This window comes from Gordionus sp. m RMFG-2023, chromosome 2 (assembly GCF_954871325.1).
Source record: "Gordionus sp. m RMFG-2023 chromosome 2, tfGorSpeb1-WG-v2, whole genome shotgun sequence".
NCBI lineage: Eukaryota > Metazoa > Nematomorpha > Gordioida > Chordodea > Parachordodidae > Gordionus > Gordionus sp. m RMFG-2023.
Window position 1 is genome coordinate 9177997 of NC_088776.1, and position 24948 is coordinate 9202944.

Genomic DNA, 24948 nt, shown 5'->3' on the forward strand with positions numbered 1-24948 from the left:
ATCTATTTTTTGATCAGTCGATGATGCCCTCTATCCTGAATTTTTTTTTGTAATGTAAAATTATAAATTATAATAATGAAAAATGATATAAATGAGGAGTCAGGTATAAATTTAATATAGTTTTATATAGAAATTTATTAAACTTATTTTTTTTATTGATTTATAGATGACATATGTCGAGTATGTAGATCAGAGGGTAGTTTAGATAATCCTCTATTCTATCCTTGTGTTTGCCATGGCACAATCAAATATGTTCATCAAGATTGGTAAAATCAACATTTGATAATCTTTATAATTTTATTTTAAAGTCTTGTTCAATGGCTGAAATATAGCAAAAAGGAAAGTTGTGAACTCTGTAAACATCCATTTACATTTATTCCAAGTTTAAGATATTAATCAATAACTAACCATAAATTTAAAATATTAGTATATGCTACAGATATGCCTAAAAGCATACCATTATCTGTTATTATTTATGGAATCTTAAATACAATATTTAAAGTGTTTAAAAATTGGTTTCATTATACTTTGGTTATAATTGCATGGTTAGTTATGGTTCCATTTGCTGCATGTATAATAAAATGTATTTTATTCTCATATAATTTTTTTTTTTAGCAAGAATATATACTGCTATTTTTCACCTAAATGCCTCAGCTTTGCTTCCAACATCATTGACTTATTTAGATAGGTTTATTTACAATATTATAAGATCATTAAAGCATTTACTTTGTTTACAGTAAACAATTATTATTGTCGTATGCTCAAGGAATTATAATAGTTGTATGTGGTCTATGTATGTTTATGTGTATAGTTTGGTTGAAAGAACAAATACTTTCTACAGAAGAAATAAATGATTGGTTAGTTAATGTACCTGTTCAATCTCCACCAATCCCTACAACAAATTCTGCAATAAATGATCAAATTGAAATACCTACAAATCCTGATACAAATGTGAAAGAATCAAATGCGGACTTAATTTACAATGAAAAAGTAAATATAAATGTCTATAGCTTAATTTAAATATATTATTTATGCCTTATTTTTTAATTGAATACTTAAAATAAATAATATTTAGCCTCTAAATTTACCCAAGACCAGAGATTTGGACATGAATATGCCATCTACATCCAAAAATTACTTAATAAGTTCCAACAACAATAATTTAAATACAAATGAAAAGCCTGAAAATATTGAAAACCACAATATTATGTATAAAAATACAATTGCAGAATCTAAAGATTTTGGACTTGCTTTTGAAAATAGTAAAAATAGTTATCAACCTTTCAATAGTTTTCCAAATCATGATAACATACTAAAAATAGATAAAATATTCCCAGAAAAGTTATGTGAAAATTCATTGAAAGTTTCTGACCCACAATCTGCTCTTAACATCAATATCTCACCAAACTCATTAATTAGTGACAAAGTCATTGAGAAACCACTTGAAATCTCAACTGATATACATGGTAATAATTTGGCAGCTACTGACAATGATGCAGCCACAACCCAAGACAGTGCCACACTAAGCGATGAACCAAGAGAAATTCCAGTACAAGCAATTCAACCTGTCCAACCTGCACCTGCTTTATTAGCTGGACTTGATAGTGATAAAATGATAAATAAATAAAAAATTAAAAATTTTAGTATCTATCTCTAGGGAGGTATCATATTCAACATTGGATTTAATTGTTCATTCATATTTTTAAGAATGCTAATAGGACTGTACCGATCCATCCACAAAATTTTAATCCAATAATGATACACACTTGATCTGATAACCAATAATGATCCAGTATTTGAATAGGTTTTTATTTGCCATATTTTAAACCCAATATTATAAAAAAATTAAAAATTTTTATGCAAAAAATAACTAAATGTGAATATAAACTGGACAAAACAAGAAACATTGATATTTTCCATTTCTTATGACTAAGGTCTAAAGCAATATTTGATGCATTATCACAATTAATTAAGTATACTTTATTTTCTATTCTCCAAAAGGGGTTAATATCCCATTTAAAATATGGCTCGTTAAATATTTTAAAATTCGTGTCTTGTTGGGGAAACTAATATCACTATTTAGATACTTTTACTTTCAAAATAATTATTTATTTTTTTAAACATTGCAATTACAGATATATTAAATGTTGGTTATTACTATTATGAGATTACATTCTTAAATAAATAATAAAAAGGATGATAAATATCAGATCAGATTGGCTTCTTTGAAAATATCGTTTTTGATCCAATCAAATATTAAATATGGGTGCAGCCCTAAATATTAGTAATCAGCTTACATCGTTAAATTGGCTAATCAGACATTAAATGGTGAATAAAATTTTGTTTAAAAATATAATTATAAAAATTCTTTTTAAAAATATGGTAAATTTTCTTTGAGTAGTTCTATTTCATATTAAGTGCCGGTCAATCCGAGTCCAAATTTAATCCACACCATTTATCGAAATTTCAATACATATTAGCTGGTGGTTCGCCATTTTGGTTTTATCTGATATAAACAATTTACTTTAAAAATTTTATGAAAAAAAATCAGAAATTACTTAGATTATAAAATGTTTTTTTGTATACGTAAAACCAAAATGGCATTCAACAACGCTTCGGGGCACAGCCAGATAGTATTTCGCCGATCTAACTGAACTCCAATTGGTCAAACTTGGACAGATATTTTCTCGGAATCGGTCAGATTAACACAACGATTTTTTAAAAAAATGTGTTTTATACTAGACTTGAACCTCGGCATGCTTTTTATAAATGTTATTTTCAAACAAAGTTTGAGTGAAAAAATTTTTTTGCATAAAATTTTGAGCTTAATATTCATTATAAAGATTTTTAATGTATAAAAATCGCAAAAGATGTACTTAATATATTTTTTTGCGAAAATTAAAAGCTGCCAAAAAATTATTGTAAAAAAAGATCATAAAATTCTAATCCAGTTGATATGGCCTAATAAAATAAATATTATAAATTAACAATTTTGGACGTATGTCAAAAAGAACCTTAATTTTTTTTAAAAAACAAAAAATTCATACTATTTTAATATATTATTATTCTTTTTTTGGGGGAACTTAGTCACAATTACGTTTTTATAGAATGAGCGTGTTTATTTTTATTATATTATAGTTTATAATTATAATATAGTTAAGTAATATGAATTAAATAAATCGATACTTTATCAATTATTAAATTGATCAAAATATTAGCTTGAAATTCAAAAAATATAATATCAAAATTTTGATACCTGGGGTGGCCTATTAAAATTTTTACCGAAAATCTGAAATTCGCTAGGCCCCGCCTGATATTGTAAATAAATTGTGAATCCCATTCCCGGCCCTAAAATATCTTTTTCACGATTGCCATGCCTATGCCTAGCCCGTATAGTTGGGTAATGGCTAAATTTAGGCTGATTCGATCTACATAACCGTGCCGGAGGTAATTCGTTAACATTAATACATTTTTATATTAATTTCCTTTATATGTTAGCTACTATATATATTTTTTTAAAAAAAATCGCGAGACCAATGTGATAATTTTCAGCTAATGGTATAAATGGCTAAATAATATATTAATTACTTAACTATACCGCTTTGCAGTTCTCTAATAGATATATTCAATTTTAAATGACTGGCTAATAACTTACTATTTTTTTTTTAAATATTGATCCATTATCTTAATTATAAAAAAAATACATGAAACATTAAAGAAATTGAAAAAGATCAAAGAAAAATATTATCTTATTTTATATATATAAAATTTGAAAAAAGACGAACTAAAGGGATTCAGCTTACTGATCAAAATCATAACTCCGGCTAATAATTTTAAAATGCTCAACACTGTAAATTTTATTCTGACTAGTTATTTTTTTTTGTTGGCTTGGTCGGCTAAATTTACTGACTTCCTTGTGTAGTCAAAAAAAAGGAAGAAGGATCTCGATGATTCTTAAAACGGTCTGGTCCGGTCCGCTCTGCCATTTTAAATATCGGTTATCACCTTGACGATTATCATTTTATATAAATTAAATTATAAGCTTCTTTTTTTAACGAATATATAATATATAAGGTCTGCCTATTTCCTTTTTTGTTTGCCATTTAAAAAAAATAAAGTAATTGCGTTAATTAAATCGATAATATAATGTTAGCGTGTTTTGCGATCGGCGGCAGACGATCGTAAATGGGGATATTTAATTAATTATTTATGATCACATTTTTTCGTATTTTTTTTTGTTCTCGAAGTGTTACAATCGATTATTAATTTATTTTTATAATTTAAAAAAAAAATTAAATACAAAATAAATTGCATTATTATTTTTTTAATTTGTTAGTTTTGAGTTTGAAATATATATCCGAATTTGATTGAATATTAACGTTAAATAAGCATGTAATGAATGGGGTAAGCGGAAAATAATTCCCCGGAAAAAAAACCGGAAAAAAATCTCCGAAAATAATTTCCCAGGAAAAAAATTCCCCGGGAAAAAGTTCCCTAGAAAAAAGTTCCCTGGAAAATAATTCTCCAGAAAAAAAATCCCAGGAAAAAATATCCCCTGGAAAATAATTCCCATTGAAAATTATTCCCCGGAAAAAAATTCGCCATTTTTTAGATTTTAAATTTAATATATAGGGGAAAATAAATCCCCGGAAAAAAATTCTCCGAATAATTTTTTTTTAAAATTATCAAATATAACCCTGCAGATTAATTAACGAAAACATTTCTAAAAAAATATATTAAGTCTCGACGTTTGTGGATTTTTTTTGAGCATTATTTCTGTTTTAATTCTAAGCGATAAAGGGCAATCTTAAAATATAAGAATTTATAAATCGATTGGTAGCTTTGATACTTTATAATTTAGTAGATAGCATGAAAGTGTAGATTTTGTGACATCTTGGAAAGAAAATATGATAGATTTTTATAGAAATAGATAAAAATTATGGTTGCAATTTAAAAGTGAAAACAAATTTTTTTCCTAGAAAGAAGGAGATTAATTCTATGATCTACTTTTCACCTGGATTTCAATATATATTATAAAAACAGATCATTTAACCTCATTATATTTACAATGAAGAGGGGGGGGGGTATTTCAAACCCACACGCCACTAAGGTTAAATAATAGATATATATAACATTAAATATGAATATTAGAACACTCTTCTGTTACGTACGTTTATATTAGTCTGAATCCCAGACAAAAATAAAAAAATGGAAATTTTTTATGTTAATACAATACTATTGATTTTAAAAATTGTATCTGATTATAAATTTTAATTATTTTCGTCAACTAATGACAAATATCAAGTTTGTGTCATATAGAACACAATATATTTTATATTCTAAAAATTATCAGCAAAAGACTTCATATATTACATAACAAAATAAAAAATTTATTAACTATTTTTGAAGGCAATGATTTAAATTTTTAATATATTTCTAAAAACTTTATGGAAAATAATTTGTGTATAAATAAATATTTTTTTTATAAAGTTGCATTGAAAGTGGAGACGGATCCGTTTTTTACATCCGTTTCGTCAAAAGTCAATCTCATTAAAAATGATATATATGTTCAAAGTGCATCCGTTCCGATACCTTCCGTCTTAAAAAAAGATCCGGCAAATTTTGAAGTCAAAACATGACTTTTTGATCCGGCAAATTTTATAGAGCTTATAAAGTTACTTATAATTTTTTAAAAATGAAAATAAATATATATCAAATTTAATGAGATTTACTTTTGACGGAACGGATGTAAAAAACGGATCAGTCTCCACTTTGAATGCAGCCTAATAAATTTTTTTTTTAAAAATTTGATTTTTCAATAATATCTAAAAGTTGATGAAAATAGGTGAACTAGATTTATTTAACTTTCGTTTTATTATTCCTCAAGTCTTCTAGGGAATTTGAATTTAAAAAACATTTTGATTTAATTTAAGTACTGCATATCCAGGTCAAAATATGGTATAAATTTATAAATCCTACCCAAAATAAAAATCTGGTTATCATCATTACTTAGCATATAATAATATTTTGCCTAATATCACACAGACTAGGTATCCAATTCGTTTATTTTACAAATATTGTTTTGTTTAATTTTCACCGAACCTGGGTTCGGAATAAGGCCATAACATTATACATTATATTGGTTAGGATTAATTAATAATAATTTAATTTGGTTAGGTTTAATATTAATAACTAGTTATTATTCATAATTTTGCTTAACAATTTTATCTGGGAAATTTTATTTCGAAAAATTTTATAAGAATTTATTTTAATTTTGTTGATTTTCTCAAAAATCTTACATATTTTATTTGGGGATTTTTTTTTTCTATTTTGTTAATTTTCTAAATAGGGGAATAATTTTCCGGGGTAATTTTTTCCGGGGAAATTTTTTCCGGGGAATAATTTTCTGTAGGAATTTTTTTTCGGTGATTTTTTTCCTAGAGAATTATTTTCCGAGGAATTATTTCCCGGGGAGTAATCTTTCGGGGATTTTTTTTACCAAGGAATTATTTTCCTAGATTCAATGAATGGAGTTGGTTAAATATTATGATTATACTCTAATTCAAGGAAATTTCCGTTACAACAGCTGATTTATTTAAATTTACATGACCTGTCAGATTTGAAAGGTTATTGTTAAAAAGACTTATTAAATTTTATCAAAAACCATTTTTTTCACGCATCTTAATCCTAACCCATATCTCTCTGACTTTTAATCCTACTCCTTACTTCAGATAGCTTGTTTAATTTTAAATATATCTCATCCAAGTCAAAAAATTTTCTTCAGTTGAACATTCCATGAGTTGAGCTATTATCAAATAATTAAAGAAGGAATTTAGTATAATATGTTGTCTCATAAGATAAAGTTTTGTCAACCCCTTTTAATATGTTTTATGTTTCCTGGTCCCCTTGGGAGAAATATGATTTTTTTTTAATAAATAACAATTATCATTTTTTCACGACTTAAGTTTTTTGATATTATTACTTTTTATTAAGACAATAATTATTTTTTTTTAAAAATTATTAAAAATAGTTGTCATCTTAATTAAACTAAATGGTTAAGACCGAATTTCGGAACCCGACCGAAATCAGAAATCCGGAAACTAAAATCCTCTTAGACCCGATTTAAACCCGAAAGATTTAAAAGTAGAGAATAATAATAAATATTTATAAAAAAAAAATACATGGAAATATATTTTTTTTTGTATTTCTATCAGTTTTCAATTTGAACAATATCGATTGGGATCGGGCCGTCGAAGATTTAACTTGGGAAAACCTTTTGGGGCTTGACGGGACATACAGTTTCTTGGTACAAATTATAATTTTTTTAAAACAAATTAAATGCAAATGTAATTAATTAATGTATACTTAGTTTTATTGTTTTCATTTTACTTCTAATTAATTTTACTTATATATATAATTTATATATTTTTTATTATTATTAAAGGAACATGCCTTGTGGATAATCGTTTTTAATGCTCTCTTCATATTCTTATTCGGTACAACTCATTTGCAAATAAATAATAGTTTATTAATAATAATAACTCTTGTAAGATTATATAACGAGTTTGTTAATTATTGTTCATGTATTATGTCGCCGGTAACCTGCAAAACATCTAACTTTAAATTTTTTTTAGAGACAACAATAAAACGTATTTTGAATATTAATGAAATTATAAATTGAATATTGAGAAGGTAAGCTATTAAATATTAACACATTTTATAAAACTAATAAATTACTCTCATTAAACAATAAATTATATATTTAATGATTGGGAAAATTATACCTATTTTTTGTCCATAATATATATATTGCATAACGGAAATTTAGGCATAGTTGGTTTAGGCAAATATGTTTTAAAAGTTAATATTTTAATAATATATCCTTTTCCTTTTTTTTTTTTTGGAAAAAAAATTTCAAGCTTTTCTGCCATATCATTACGGAAAACTTTGTTTCAAGGTGTTTAGACTTGAAAAAAAGGTAAGAAGCTTGTAAAACATATATACTACTATTTATATATGATAAAATTAATAAAGAAATATTTGGGGCTGAATAGAACCCACTTATAACATTGGGTGCGTTTTGGATCCCAATAGCGAATTCCACGGTTCGATCTTTGGTCCAGAACAAAATTACACCCACCCACGCCGATTGGACCGGATTATAGATCTTAACGATATCCCGGGAATCATATAATATACGAATCTGTTTAACGTTTTAAATTTATGGTTCCCCTGGTAAAGTTATAATCACGGAAGAATTAGAAAGAAAAAAGGAATATTATATATATATTTATTGATTGAAAAATTTAACGTCTTTATATTAAAGATATCCAATACCAATTTCGATGCCACCATATTCATATACACTGGATACGTTCTTATAGCTCAAGTCTTTCTAATTGGGCGTAAATTCTCGGCTTTCTTTAATCACTCCAAGTAAAAAATATAGTAGATACACATATCCTAGAGGGCAATATTGATTAATCACTTTAATTAACAATTAATTTCGTAATATAAGAAATTGATTTTTTTGAAAATAAAACAGATAACGTGATTAATCGTAAAATTGTTTCTATACAACACTTATGCAAATATACTTTATAGAATCTATAACCACTAATCAAGGTTCCTCAATCAAGAGATAGTCAATTTTTATAGTTGTAAAATTTATAATTTTAATCCACAATACTCTCTTTTAAAAATTTGTATAAAAATTTTAAAAACAAAGATGAAATAAATTTTTATATATTTTAACATTATCGGAACAGATATTATATGCTCGTATATGCTTGAAAATATGATAAGGATCACCCATAAAACCTAGATTTTTATTTTAATATCTTGTTTATACTATCAGGGAATACCCAATCTAACAAAATAATAGTGTTATATAATTTTTTTATATTCATATTAAGATTAAAAATGGTATTCGGTGTTTGCTACATCATTATCAAAGTTTGCTTACTTCTCATTTTGGAGATCATTATCTTTCCTTTCTTTTGTGGTTGGTTTTTGGACATTTGCTCTTTGGTAAGAATTAATAAATAAATAAATAATTAAAATATTTAAATTATATATATTTACAAGGCTAAGAAGTGTTGTAACTTATAAAATATAATAATATAAATTAAGAAGTTCTATTTTATAGTTTTTTTTATGGGATATGCATTTACAACTATTATAAAATTCTATCTTGGAGTAAGTGTTAACTTACAACGCTTTTTCTAATAAAATAAATTATAATACCCAAATTCTGGCGCAAAGCCAATAATTTTCTTAAGGGGAGGGGGTGGTATAATTTATTTATAAAAAAATTCATCAAATCATCAGTAAATATTCAAATAAAGTAACCCATGACCGGAAAAAAATATTACTAATGATTTTAAAAATTGACAGTTACTAATATATAGTGGTTAATTTTTTCTAAAAAATCAACAGAAATTTAACATATTCGCGTTTAAAGTTCATCTTCAAAAAAAAGGAACGCCTTCACGACTTTCGTTCAAAACTTTATGAATAATTTTTTTTTTTTAAATTATAAAAAAAATAATAATATTTGTCCTTTGTCCAAAAATAAACCAAATAATAGAAAAATGGATCGCTTCTATTAAATTAAATTTTAAACAAAGATGACCTATTTTATTTTATCCGTTTAAATGATAAATAATGTTCCTATATGATATTTTTTAAATAAGATATGATATAGAAGGTCATATCACAACATTTTCAACATTGCCTGGTAAATGGATGAGGCTTTGGAGTGGGTGAACTGATTTGATATGGAATTTAACAGTAGCTAGAAGGCTCAAATTTTCCCCAAATATTAGTTACACGAACCTTGTTTTTATACAAAATTTGGTAAAAATCGAAAGGGGTCACCCGAAAATCATGATTTTTTGATCAATTTGACATTGAATGGCCCGATTATTAATTGTCGATACAGATGTAAAGAAAATATCGAGTCCAATAAAGTACTCTGAATAGATGTTTTTTAGGCCATTATGCTATACGCTCCTCTAACTTCATAAAATAATTAATGACGAAGGCTTCTACTAAATATTTTAATTGTCTACATTTTTTGCTCTGGAAGAGATCTGTCTCCTTGCGGCTACGTGCTTCCCCAAATACATTGCAGTCGAGTAACTTTTTTAAAATATATTTCCCATTGTTTACGTTGTGCCCTTTGGAATAAATCAAAGACCGTCCTGAATAATTTAACTTGGGAATAAATCCGAGACCGTCCTGAATAATATAACTTTATTAACTTTTGAGATACTCTTTTATTTTCCAAAATTCAAACTTTTATTTTCTTTTTAAAACCAATAAAAAAAAATCAATCATATATTTAATACATTAAAAAAATCAATAATATTTTAATAATAATAAATAAACAAACATATGCCTAGAACACCTCCCTTATTTTTAAGAGGCATTCTCAGGACACGAATTCAAAATTTTTTTAAAAAAAAACTATTATTCTTTGTAATATGTCAATTTTCATATTGTTGTTGACACCATTAATTGATCGGTCGTATTGTTCATCATTTTTTCATCGTCGAGTTATCGGTCTTTAGCAATTTCGTTAGTACATCATAGCATAATGGATCATTTGCTTTGCATCATCTAAAGTTATCGTATTATCGATCACTAAGTTGGTAGTTAAATGATTGGCTGCATCCGAACTTGAAAGTTGATTATCGCGTCATTGTGGATAGTTTGATAGTTGGTCTTATTATCGCTTATTCTGAATCATTGGTGTAATATTATCGAAATCATTGTAAATAGAATTTTCCTCAGTCATAATCAACGATTATATTTTTCCTTGAAACAAAATAATCTATCCTTCAATTTTCATTTATTTTTATTATTAATTTAAAATAATTAATATATTTTACCATTTCAATTTTTCACAAACATACCTTTTTAATCGACTCACGAACTTCTTTTTTTTTTTAAAAATGTACTTTACCATTTTTCAATTTTACTAACAAACTCCCTTATTAACTTTTCTTTTTATTCCAACTTATATTTAATTATTATTTTCACAATAAACAATTAATTTGATAAACAAATAACATTTTTTAATCCACTCACCACCCTCATTATTTATTTCAAAACATATATTTTCCAAACTTCATTAAATCAACCTCTTGCTGCATAAATTTCATTTTTTCAATAATAATCCATAAGTTGTTTAATTTATTTTTTTCTTTATCGATTCTTCACCAAATAAATTGATTTCTTATTTTAACATTCTATCAATTTAAAAAGTTAACACAATCTACATTACTATAAAATAATTTCCCTTTTCAACTTTTCCTTTTATCTCTCAACTGTTTTTTTTTAACACAAGAAAAAAAACTATTAACCACGATATGCTTCACTTCACTTCACTTAATAACAAATATTTAATAAAACCAAAAAAATGACTTGCAATATACATTTTTGTTAAACCAAACGAATTTTCAACATATTCAGTTATATTATCTCATATACTAAGACAATTCTTACTTTTACCTTTACATACTTCTAACTATTCAATTATATATATACATATTTACCAAACTATATCTCAGTTTTTTTTTATGATACTTTTGAGATACTTTTTTATTTTCCAAAATTCAAACTTTTATTTTCTTTTTAAAACCAATAAAAAAAATCAATCATATATTTAATACATTAAAAAAATCAATAATATTTTAATAATAATAAATAAACAAACATATGCCTAGAACATTAACTAATTTATTTTTATTTTTCAAACAAGAACACACGAAAAAATATTAATTAATTTTACAAAATTTTATTTTCTTCTAAACAAGAAACAAAAAAATATGTCATTAATTTTACAAAATTTCTTTTCCAAATTATATATATAAAAACTGACTATGATGAGTCTCACGATCCCAAAAACAAATTAATGCGCTAAAGTTAACAAATCGGATTATTGCGCGTGATAAAAATACATATAATAAATTAACAAAAAAAAACAAAATATATACAATAATTTAAAAAAACGCTAATTATGACACCCATCTTCAAAAAAATATCATAATTTTGTATTATAAAACATAATTTTATACATCTTAATATGCCATATTAGCTTAGCATTCCCTTAACCATTTTATGAAATATTAAATCTTCCAGTATTTATTTAAACAAACATTTTCTTGTTTAAATAGTTGATAATAAATGATGACCCTTACTGTTGAATAAAATAATAATAATATATGAGAACAATTTATAAAGTAATGATTAATACTTATTAAGTAAGTTATAACTCAGTTGAAAATTATCAATTTATTTTATTTAATTTTAATTGTTTTTAAAATAAAAATAAAAAATAGAAATTGTTTGGTTCCTCTTTTTCAGATCGTCTTGTCACTCTATCTACTAATCCGGCCACTTCCGCCTTAGCCCACTGGCTTTTCGGGGTGGTTTACGTGTTTTATTTCGCTTCTGGTGTGGCCATTTGTCGGGAAGCCTTAAGGCCTGGGATCGTCTGGTTTTTGAGGGCTTCATCTGGTGCTCTTAATAATAATGCCCGAGCTAATGGTGATGTATTTAAATTATCTATTTGAATATAAGTGGAAAAAGGAGAGATTATTGGTCTTTTCTTATTTAAATTTTTTTCAACTCAGAGTTAAAGATTTGTAGATAAGTATTAAGTGAAAAATGTGGAATAATGAATATGAAATTAAATACTAAATAGAAATATTTTTAAATGATCTAATAAACGATTAAAATAAAATGTTTTTAATAGACTTCTTGATCTAAATATGTTATACACGATGCCTGGAAAGGGTTTCATGATAATAGAGTAAAACATTTTGTATTCATAGAGTAAAACAAATAATAAATATTTTATTTATTTTGATAATAAAAGATTTATTTAAGTTAAAATTTGAATATTAATGTTCAAAATAAAATAAAAAAATTAATTAGTGATAAAATGTGTTACGGAATATCTAACAAAATAATAAAAATATTATTGTGTCAATCAATATATTTAAAAATCAGACGACAACCCAGCTCAAGGAGTAGATGAAAATCTAGAACAACGTATTCCCATTCAGGCCGCTATTTTAGCTGAGTTCAACCCCATCAAGGAAATGATACTATTCCCTGTTCGGGAACACTTTAGACGTTTTTGCTTATCCTGGGTAAGTGAGTGTTATTTAGATAAAAGATATATACAGTAGCGTATAACATATATAGTTTCATATTTAAGGAGTTAATAGTGTCATAAGAATGATTTTAGGGGCATTAGTTTGCCTTTTTTTTAAATATTAAACTTTCATATAAATTTACTACTTAAGGCTGTTTATATAGTATATATGATCACCTTACTTACTCTAGATTTTACCCTTTTAAAAATTTATAGAATTTAATAATTACATTATTTACAGTTGATGTTTGTATCATTGATCACCCTAAGCGTTTACGTACCTACTCAACTGATACGATTCTTATTTCCAAAATTTTTGCCATTCAACTTTATATCTTCATAGTAATATTATTTATCAAATATAAATCATTATACATCTACGAACCAACTCATTTGTTTAAGTAGTTAATCATTTATTACCACTTTCGAATTTTTATGTCAGATAAAAAATATATAAAATGGTTCACATACAACATAGAAGATGAATCTAGGAAAATAATTCCCTGGAAAAAAAATCCCCAGGAAAAGAATTCCCAGGTAAATAATTCTCCGGAAAAAAAAATCCCCGGAAAACAATTCCCTTGGAAAATAATTCCCCGGGAAAAAATTCCTATAGAAAATAATTCCCCGGAAAAAAATTCCCCTATTTTTTAAATCCTATAAAATATTAAATTATTTTTATAAAATTAACAATATAGGAAAAAATATCCCCGGAAAAAAATCCCTAAAATATTTTTTGAGGAAATCGTCAAAAATTCCTGTAAAATTTTTCCAAATAAAAATTTTCAAAATAAAATAGTACTTTATTAATATTAAACCTAACAAAAACTTAAATGATTAATTAATACTAATAAATAATATAATGTATAATGTTATGGACTTATCCCAAACCCAGGTTTAGTGAAAATTAAACAAAGCAATATTTATAAAATAAACGAATTGGATACCTAGTCTCTCTGATATTATGCAAAATATTATGGCCAGCTCAGATTTTTTATTTTGGCCCGGATTTATAAATTCAAAAATTACCTAGTCTCTGTAATATTAAGCTAAATATTATTATAAGTTAAGTAATGATAATGACCAGGAGTCATACTTTGATTGAATTTCAGTGAGAGGGTTTAGTTAAGGGGGGGGAAGTGTTGTAGTTGCAGGAAATGTCAATAGAGTATTGATTGTCATTAATATAATTGTATGCGTGCAAGTATATATTTTTTTAATCAGTGTATCATTCATTCATTTCCGCACGCTTACAATTATATCAAACGTTAATCAGTACTCTATTGGCGATTCTCACAACCACAACATTATACTATGTTAGGCGATTTCCAGTCAACGTTTTTTCAAAGCGGTTTTATAGCATGTTTTAGGCAAATTTGTTATTTATTGTTAAACAAAATACAATATTTTGTTGAATTAATTTTTTTTTCATAATATAAATTTCCCACTATTAAATAATTAATGTAAATAAAACTCGTTGTTTTTTTTATTAAAGATTAAATGGCGTCTGGGAGAGATTGCAATATGTCTTTTTTTAAAAAATATTTTGTTATGCTAAAAAATTAATTCGACAAATTATTACCCTTTGTTTGGAAATAAATAAAAAAATTAGCTGGAAACATGGAGTAATGATATATGACATTAGTTCACTTGCTAAACAACGACCAAGATTTATTAAGATGCAATAAGACCGATTTATTTTTTATTATATATTAACGGAATCACGTGGTCGAGTTTACTATATATCACCCCCCCCCCCCCAAGAAAGGAACCACCAAGTTAGCTTTAAAAAAAATGACCCTTGCTGGATTCGAATTCAGAACTATCGAATCGTGATATAGGTACTAAACCGACTCGGCCACAGACCCTACTCGAAATAATTAAAAATTTTTGTATATAAGAATTAAATTACTACGCTATTTAATATTTTAATAAAACACATGAAAATCGCTTATAAAAAAACTTTCTGTTTGGAAATGGTCTTATATTATTTAAATTTTACACAGAAAGTTATTTAAATAACTTAAAATATTTATAATAGGATTTTCCTAAATCCCTCATCTTTCTAACTAAACCAATCTAATTTGAATTTTTTTTTTATACAATTTTTAAATAAATATTTCTGATTAAACTTTTCTTGAAGTGACTCTTATTTTGCCGAATTACCTTTGGAATTAGTTCTTTTCCACGTAGTTATTCCTTCGCTGATGGAACAAAATAGAGCTCGACATTATGGCACTCTCCTTATAACATGGTGGGCTCGTCATGTAGGACAACTGCTAGGCCTTACTTCTTATCTCCTAGGAAATCCCACAGTCGGTCATGTTCGAACGAGTACGGAAAACATTGAAAATAAGCGGACGCAACCAAAGAATAAAAAGGGTAAATCGGAGAAAGCTTTCGAGAAAGAAAAAGGCCATAAACCGGATAATGATTCTGAAAAGCTATCGGAAAATGTTGACAAATCTGACGAAATTTCCCAAGTCTTTGATTCTAGCATAACAAACGACGAATCACAGATTGCCTCGACATCATCTGCCTGGATAACGAACGATCATGAGATCTTGAATGATGTAACGATTGATGATAATCATGACAATAAACAAGAAGCGAATATACCCACAAATGGTGTTAAATATATCAGTGATAGTAGAAACATATTGAATAACGAAAATATCAATTATATAAATGACGATTCTCTGTCATTTAGCCATAACCGAATATCAGATGATAATGAAGGAAATCCAATAAATCTTAGCAATACCAGTAAAATCACAAATAATGGCGAGAAAAACGATGTAGTAAATAACGAATCCAACAAGAGTTACGATACAAAATTTGACCAAACGGATAAAATATATTCAAATAAGGAAGAACCACCTAAAAATAATGGCGGAAGTAATAACCCCCGCATTGTTCCCGGGCTGAATTATAATAGGCCCACCTATTTTCCTTTAAGAATAGCTGCCTTGATAATAACTATAGCTCTCACCATTGTTACATCGTCATTTATGCTCTTCACCTTGCCCGGTAATTTCCATATTTTTTTCAGATTAGCATATTACTTTAATTTTCATTCTAGACTAAAATTAGAAGCCATGGATCGGAACCGATTTTTAAAGGACCAGAGGAATTTTTTTTCTTCTCGATTCAAATCTGATAATTTCTATTTTAGAAATAGGTCTGATTTGATCTGAAAAAAATTAAAGAATGATTATTGGACTATTGAAAAATAAGATACCTTCCGGTGTTATTCTTGGAAAAAAATATTTATGAGAATTTAAAATTTTAAAACCAATTATCTGGCCGAGTTTGAGAGAATGTCTGTCTGAACACCAGCCCGTATTTGGTTTGATTGGACCTGGATAGGTCGCTGAAAATATAATACTAAGGGAAAAAAACTTAAAAGAATATCTGATCAAGAACTCCATTTACTGTTATTCCCAAACTTTTCTAATTGTTTCCTAAACTAATTTATATTTTTACGAATCTTATAAACCTTGCACTTGCATCATATATATTTTTTGGTATTTCGGATTAATTAGGTTGATTTTTTAATATTTAAATATTCGATGGAATTTTATCTTATCCTACCACCAAATCTTCAACTAATATAATTTTTTTTTTTTACAGTTTTCTTGGGTCGCCTTATAGTCAAGCGTTTCCCTTGGGATATTGGTAGTTACTTACTCTTATCCTCCGATCACGTCCTTTACTCATATTACCAATACAACAACGAAAATATAATAAACGGGACTACCCATAACTCCTCAATCTCACATATTAACAACACCACAACATATCCAACAGCAGAAGATTTAAATTTGTTAGGCCAAACCGAAACAGATTTTCAAGATCTATACACCGCTTTGGCTGGAACCTATTTTTTATGGTTTATGTGGAGATATTTTAGACAATTTGAGCCTCAAAATATCAATATGAATCAAAATGTCAATGTGGACCTCATGAATAATGATAGTAGCAATCTTAATGCGTCTACCAATGTGAATAGCCATGAAAATAATACAAGGTTATATATAATTAGATCATTTTTTAGGCGAATATATTATGCTAAAAACTATAAAGGATAAAAAAGTTAAGAATTTTAATATACCTATAAAAATAGCTAGATTTTGTACTACTGGCCAACAAAATCACCTAGAAAAATCTTATTAAATTTTTTTTAAATATAATTCTTCTTCATATTAATTTATTTTAGGCTGAGCTGTTTTTTTTGGAGGCCTGGTTAGGATCAAATTTTTAAATGTGGGGCTCAACCCAATCCGAAATTTTTTTTATAGGTGGTTTAATAGACCTAACCTAAGTTATTGCATTGATAAAATTCGAAAAACTTATAAATATTCGTATTCAATTAATTTAAACGAATCTAATAATTTACTACTCGAATTTGCACGAAAATTTATTATTTGTATTCGATTCTAATTATTCGTTTTTTTTAAACTCTAATTGATTAAACCTGAGGCTTTTAGACGCATAGTTTTTAGAAAGTTTGATTTTAACTATTTCCCACCACTCATATATGGAAATTTTAAAAAAAATACACGTATCATTTTTATTGTTATTTAAAAATATGCATTTTTTAAAAATAAAAGAATAAAAATGCATATTTTATTTGTAGCAGAGTTATTTTTTTTAATAATGTTTTAATAAAATTCTTTTGAGGACAATTCTGATTAATTTTCTATTTGTGATACGGGATTTTTTTTATATAGAAAATTGATATTTAAGGAACATGATTTTGGTTGAAAAATTAGGATATTTTGTATTTGATTATTGCTTAAAAAAATAGATAGAAAAAATGGCCATATTTATCAGAGCCATTCAACATTTCAGAAAAGATTTGGTCAAAATATAATTCATCTTGTACAAGGTTAAAGGGAGAACGTAAAAATAAAATTGCATTAGTTTCCTATATGCCAAAACCAAAATAAAAGTTGTCCAGGTATCAAAAATCCATGAGGATACACCTCAAATATCTTATAATTCAATCAAGACTGTCATAGATAGTCCAACTTTGTCTCCTAATATGGGGAAAAATATAGATGACATTTTAGAGTTTTATTGCACTAATAAATACTAGTTAATAACTGAAAAAAGTCTTAAGCCAATTTCTTGACATTATGTTGGGTTCTATCTGAAATTTGACTCAACCTAGGTTAAATTATTGCAAAAATGGAAGATAACCACCGCAACGGACTATAATAAAGGAACACTATCCCCACAATTGTCAAGTTTGTGGCTTAGAGACAAGTAAGTGTAAATTTTCCGTCACTTATGCCAAAAATTTTGGTTCCCGTTCTAAATCGCTAAAACAAAAATCGCTAAAAATTGGGAACCTGGCTTATATCTCCTAGAAAATTTTTAAAGTAAATTTGAAATTCATATTAATAGATATAGGGGACTAAACACTTGTATTTAATTGAAAATTTAAAAAAATCGCTAAAATGGAAGAAATATCATCCAAAATCTTTCATATGATTATCAAACAAAAACTTTAAACTCAATTATTCTCTCCTGAGTTTAGTATTAACGCTATTAAAACATGAAATTAGTGAATTAGGTTTAAAAAATATAAAATAATTCATAATAAAATATATCTTACAGAATTAATCTGATGATAAAGAACACGCGATCCAGTTATTAACGAAATTAAAATTTTTAAGGCAAAGAGTTTTTCTTATTGTTTCTTCTTATTAAGATATGCGATATTTTGACAGAAAATTAGTAGTTCCAATTAAGATAAGTCTTTCACAAGCTGTTGTATACCTTATTAATCATATCAACCCTCAGATTGATCGCTTATCGATTAGAAATGATAAAATTTTATTAAATATATTGATAATTATTCGGAATATTCGATTCGAAAAAAACGCATTTGTTTTTTTTCTTCAAGTTTTAATAATTCTTTAAACGTATTTGAACAAAACGAATAATTACTATTCGATTTGATTTCATATTACACAAATTTTGTAAAATATAGTATGTTATATATTTAAAAAAAAAATGTGATGTTTTTATAGTACCGATGGAATAACTTCTATCAACAATCACGAAGACCTGCAAGAAATATTGGGCACCTTTTGGCGACGTCTAACTTCAACTTTGATAAAGATTTTGAAACTCACTTTTTTCATCTCCATACTTGTTGGGTGTATACCCTTATTGGCCGGGCTTTTATTGGATCTTTGCTTGGTCGTGCCTTTGCGAGTGCCTGGAGATCGGACAGCCCTTATACTCTTGTCTCAGGTTTTGCTCCTAAATGATATATATTTTTTAAAATGTATTTTAGTTATTTTATTAAATAAAATTTTGGGTAAAACGGGATGGGTTTGTATTGAATTATGATCTTTGTGTCACCACTCCGATTAACCCTTTATAATGATGATTCGGATTAATGACATTGTTTTTTTTAAATGCAAACTCACCTTAAGAATAAAATAACCTTGGTAAGCAACTCATTCTCAATGGATCTTCTTTTGCATTAATTAAATTTATCCTAATATGAATAATATTTCAAATCGCCATATGCATTCGACTGATTTGAACAAAAAATATAGACTAGGTATTGGCAGGGTTAGTATTTAATAATGGACCATATAACTATAATCTAAATGAAGGAAGGCTCATTTTAAAAATATATTTAAATGCTATCTTTTTTTTAGTATTTGATATATTAATTTATAAAAGTGCTTTATTTAAAATTAAGGCATTAGTAAGCTAGTTTCCTATAATTTATTAAAGTAAACATAGGGATTTTAATCATCGATTCAGACAAGATATTTATTTAAGTGGTGGTAAAATAATAATCTTTTTCACAATTTTTCAGTATATATATATATCTTTCGCTAAAAATTAATTGGATATAAAAAACATTTGAATATTGATTTATAACCGTAAAACAATATACAAATAGATAATATAAAATTATAAACAAAAGACCGTTAAAATATAAAGTAGAATAATATTACTACAAATTTTTAAAAAAAATTAAAACATGTTTTAATTAACCTGCCAGGACTGGATGCTTGGGCTCCTACTAGTCAAATCCTGCGTAGCTCTCAGTCTCGTGCTCCCTCCCTCTGGTGATGCCTTAAGACCGGAATTGCGAAGGCTTTACGAAAATTTACTCACCATGTCCTCGACCTCTACCGCACTCACAGGACCCGTTTGGACCGGCTTAGCCTGGCCTTGCCTTAAATGGCTGGGGACCGCTCTAGCCTTACCCTACGTGGTGGCTCATGGAGTGGCTACTTTATTTGGTAAAGGAAATTTTAATTACTTTTTTGCATTCGTAAGAGTGACACGACATTTAATTTAAATCGATTTTCTGCTTCCTCAAGGCGACTACCAGAAAAATTATGCAAGTGTAATAATCATCCCCCGTTATAAATTAATAATCGTTATAGTTTGCGAATTTCAATAAAAATCAATACCCTTTATTTACATGATCATGCAAATTAAGTCTCAATTTACGAATATTAAGTTATTCTAATCCATCGGTTTTTATATTGGCTCAGGAATATAAAAAAATTAAGAATATTATTCTTTCTTTCGTATCACTATAACTTAAAACCATAATAATAGGCATAATTTCGAAATGTCTTACCTATCCTTATAGGCTCTCAATTTTAATTCAGGTATCAATCTTGATACATTGTTTTTATTTTTAGCCCTTATGTTGTAAAACTATTATATATATTTTTTAAAGGCTTAAGCGAGATTAATAGAAGTCGATTGGAAAAAAATATTTATCCGTCCTTGCTTTCAGCTTTACTTATGCTTTCCTTTTTATCCTACCAAATCAAACAGCTCAAAAAATTATATCAGCACATAAAAGATGAAAGGTTAATAAAAAAATTTGACCAATTAATTTGATTATATTCGTTTAATTTGACATATCTCAAAATTCATCTCGTATTTAATTTTTTTTGTTTTAATTCTTTAAGAAATCGATCAAATATTTTATATGGTTAAATATAAAAGCTTTCAGGTGAAATCGATAACTAATATACAACATAGAAGGGATTTTATATTAGGAGGAACTTTCTTGTTAATATTGTTTAATTTATCCTAATAGTTCAGGCATTTATATCTAATAGGAAATATTTAGAGATAGATATTTAATTTTTTTCCCCCTTTATAGATATTTGATTGGCAAAAAGCTGGTTAATCTGGAGCGTTCAAAGATTGACTTAAAAAAAAATAATGTGCTACTCACATCAGTACAATAATAAATAATTTTCGAGACCTACACCGTATATTTAAATAAATATTCTCTTACAAGACTTTATATAATAATATATAATTATACATAGAAATATTAAATTATAATAATAGCTCGTATTTTTCAAATTATTTAAATTAATTTTTGGTCTTTTTGTCTAAATCAGAGCCCTGCACGAAACTGTACTTTAAATTAAGATAATAAAATGTTTAGGGATTAAGTAATATAGCCACAAATTTTTTAAAACCTGTGTATTTTTTTATTTTGTGGAATTTCTTTTATTACCATTTTTAACTTTGTACTTTCTTTTTAAAATGTAGATATTTATCCAATCATGTTTGTTCAAGGTTTTTTTTCCAAAATCTCCAAGCCCGCCCAACTTCATATCTAATTTAGTTATCTATTTAAAAGGGCTAAATATTTATTCTTAAATTTATATTCTACCACTTTAAACAAATTGTAAAAACATTTGCCGGACTAAGGGATTTTAAGATTTAGCCAGACTAAAGAATCCATTACAGATCCACCAATATATATATAATTACTCAGTTGAACTGCACAGAGTTCTAATCAAGATATTCTACTGACTAGATAATTAACAAAAGTTTCTTGTTACAGTTTTTTATAAAAAGAATATCAACAAATGTATAGAAAATTTATATTGGCAACTGTAATGTAAATAGTTTATATTTTTATGTGTTTGTAATATTTTATATCATTTCAATATAGTCGTTTTGCGTTACATACTATTTTTAGGCTATTTATTTTCAATAAATAAAAATAATGATATTTAATATAACGGGTAATATAATACATTTTCAGCCAAAGTTATAAAAATTTATTTATATAATAATGAGTTCAAAAAAATTATTACTATCAAAAATATAATTTAAATAAATAGGAAAATCAAATATATTACATTTAAAAAAAAATGCTTGCTTGAGCATAGAAATTTATGGCTTTATGGAATTTTTTTATCACGTGATATAATAACTTATTTTCATAAATAATGATTGTGAAATTGAGGAGTTATCCAAGCTTTTCTTTTTACACATATCTCGCATAAATTAATAAAATTGTATTGCAAAAAAAATTTTCTATTATATTTAGCCCTTAGAATATTAAGTTCATTTATTTGTGTGAGATATTTTTATGGAATAAGGATTGGGCGAAGAGGCTTGTTTAATCTCAGAATCGCTCATTATACCAGTAGAAGATAAGGATTTGAGTAGTTGATATTTAGAATGCCCGATAAAATTCTGATTTAAAAAAGCTGGAAAACCTCGATATCCATCATTCATTGTGTATAAAGGAACCCTACAAAAGCCCATTACCTGTTATTTGTAAAATTAAATGCATTAAAGATTTTAATTAAGGACTAATTTATAGTGTGGTTAAAGGACTCATTTTGAGCCGATTTTTAAAAATAGCTAACTCAATATTTTATTAGCAAAAATATTATGCAACCCTTAATAACGAAATCCCGAGGCTTAGATATATTTTTCTGACTAAAATATTGAGTCAGCCGTTTTTAAAAATCGCTTCGAATCGAGCCGTTCAACAAAACTACAATTTATAAGATAAAAAATATTTTGGAATTTGAGTTTAAATATTCTAATATAGAATGAAAAATTATGTGTATATTTATTCACATATTGCTACCTTAAATAAAAGTATACTTAACCACCATGAATATACTATTATCAATTGCCAAATAAAGTTGCGAAACCAAGTATAACATTTTATATAATTTATATATATATATAATTAGTGATCTGCATCGGGCCTAAATTTTCAAGCCTGGTCCGGCCCGAAATTTAAATATAGAAATTAATTTTTATAATTACTCAAAATAAAATACATGTTATATGGCGTATAATTTCAATAAATAAAACCAAATTTTTTTATTTTACATAAAAAATTCAATATAAAATTAATAAATTTTGATATATTTAAAACAATTTCCAAGGTCCGACCCGGCCCGATTTTTTTTTAAAAATATTAGGCCCGGCCCAAACCCGATTATTTTAAATATAACTTTGCAGATCTCTATATATAATAATAATGAAGTTATTAAATAGACAGATCAAAAGAATCCGGTCTGATAACTCAAGAGTATCAGGCTTCAGACTAGTACTCCTTTCTTCAGATGTAAATTATGCAAATGAATTAGTAAGTTTTAAAATAACACGTGGTTAATTGTTTTTCGCTAAATCAAAATGATCATTGAGAATATTTCTAATATAAAAAATGTCTACAATTCTGAGCCCGAAGCTCGGGCAGGTCTTCAAATAAAAGGTGCGATGGATGGGGGTTAAAAAATAATAGTAATAGCAAAAACTAATCTGTATTATGGGAAAAAATTTTAAGATTAAGATTAATTTAGGTTATTTGATTTGGAGTTTATCCATCTTTTATTGTTCAGTTTTAGGAAATGTTTTGTGTCTAACTTAAAGTGTTGGATCAGATAGTTTCATCCAAACTCTTTATTATCATAACTATATCAGCTTAAGAATCACCATATGTTCTAAGTGCCATATATCATTGGACCTTAGTCGTAATAAGTTTGTATAACCTAATGTATCTTTTATAATTTTTCATAACCAAATTAAACAGCAAAGGAGAAGCCTTGTTTGACACCTTACTTAATCCTAAACGTTGGGGTTACTAAATGAATTTTAAAGGAAATGAAACAATTGTAGTGGGCTCTAAGGATTTTTATTATATTATATACCACATTTAATTTATTACATAAGAGAACGTTATTGGAAGCCAATTTGAAATCACAAATTTGAAGTAAAAAGGCAATGTAGTTTTCAATGCCAATATTGGTTCCATTATGTTCTTATATGGGCAATATGTTAAAATGTATTTAGAAAAAATAATGAATGAATTTTTTAGTAAAATCAATAAGATTTTCGATACAATGGATTTAAGAGCAATGACCCTGTGTAATCATTATTGTTAGATTTGTAACTTTTAAAACTTGAATTTGTAATATTTAACATCGAGAAGTTTATTGTTAGATCGATAGATGTAGTTATCCTTTAAATATAAATCATTATTTCTTTTCGATTCCTTTGTATTGTGGAAGTTGACCCTCTAATACTAAAAATTGCAATTCATGAGCTAACTTAAAATAGCTACTTTTTATAAAAAAAAATTAAGAAACAAATTTGTTTTATTTTTTGCTTATAATGTTATTGTGTAGTGAATATATAAAAATCAACATTTATAAATATTAAAATATAGTTAGTTTTAATTATAAAAAAATTTATGTAATAAAAATAAATATTTATGGTAATTTGTTGCATTTTATATAAGTTTTTACTTTGTATTATGTGCCCAACTATCTGCCGTGGTACATATATATGATATCTCTGATAACTCTACTATTAGAGCATCTTTCATCACTTTAAAGTTATCTGCTATTTTATTCATTAGTGTCTGGCGACATAAAATTGTTGTACCAGGGAATAGTTTTAATCATCATGGTAAATGATGGATTATCAACCAAGGATATTGGTTGAATAGT

General features: G+C 26.4%; 2 protein-coding genes across 4 annotated transcripts in view; one reads left to right on the plus strand and one right to left on the minus strand.

Annotated features, from left to right (window-relative positions):
* On the plus strand, positions 1 to 22165 carry LOC135925059 (E3 ubiquitin-protein ligase MARCHF6-like). 2 transcript variants are annotated; one of them, XM_065460214.1, is made up of 22 exons: positions 1 to 103; positions 167 to 266; positions 309 to 382; positions 428 to 571; positions 616 to 688; positions 738 to 990; positions 1076 to 1262; positions 1323 to 1604; positions 7215 to 7306; positions 7445 to 7496; positions 7920 to 7978; positions 8327 to 8436; positions 8916 to 9030; positions 12348 to 12555; positions 13021 to 13163; positions 13410 to 13510; positions 15312 to 16198; positions 16802 to 17198; positions 19210 to 19435; positions 20205 to 20448; positions 20898 to 21033; positions 21333 to 22164. In XM_065460214.1, the coding sequence occupies exons 1-22, from the start codon at positions 76 to 78 to the stop codon at positions 21418 to 21420; spliced, it is 3999 nt and encodes a 1332-aa protein (XP_065316286.1). In that variant the 5' UTR covers positions 1 to 75; the 3' UTR covers positions 21421 to 22164. The 2 variants fall into 2 exon arrangements, with proteins under 2 accessions (XP_065316286.1, XP_065316285.1); XM_065460213.1 differs by having other exon boundaries at positions 1076 to 1604; positions 21333 to 22165.
* The window catches only part of LOC135925060 (U8 snoRNA-decapping enzyme-like), a 9270-nt gene continuing 6464 nt past the window's right edge, over positions 22143 to 24948 (minus strand). For both annotated transcript variants that reach the window (XM_065460215.1, XM_065460216.1), the window contains one exon: positions 22143 to 22747. In XM_065460215.1, the coding sequence (XP_065316287.1) occupies positions 22541 to 22747 (207 nt within the window). In that variant the 3' untranslated portion in view covers positions 22143 to 22540. The remainder of the gene's footprint in view (positions 22748 to 24948) is intronic.

Bases quoted from the DNA above. Each gene is read 5' to 3' on its own strand.
- LOC135925059 (XM_065460213.1), top strand. From the start codon at position 76: ATGAAAAATGATATAAATGAGGAGTCAG. The intron at 572-615 runs GTATAATAAAAT...TTTTTTTTTTAG, and splicing joins TATGGTTCCATTTGCTGCAT to CAAGAATATATACTGCTATT. The intron at 20,449-20,897 runs GTAAAGGAAATT...TATTTTTTAAAG, and splicing joins TGGAGTGGCTACTTTATTTG to GCTTAAGCGAGATTAATAGA.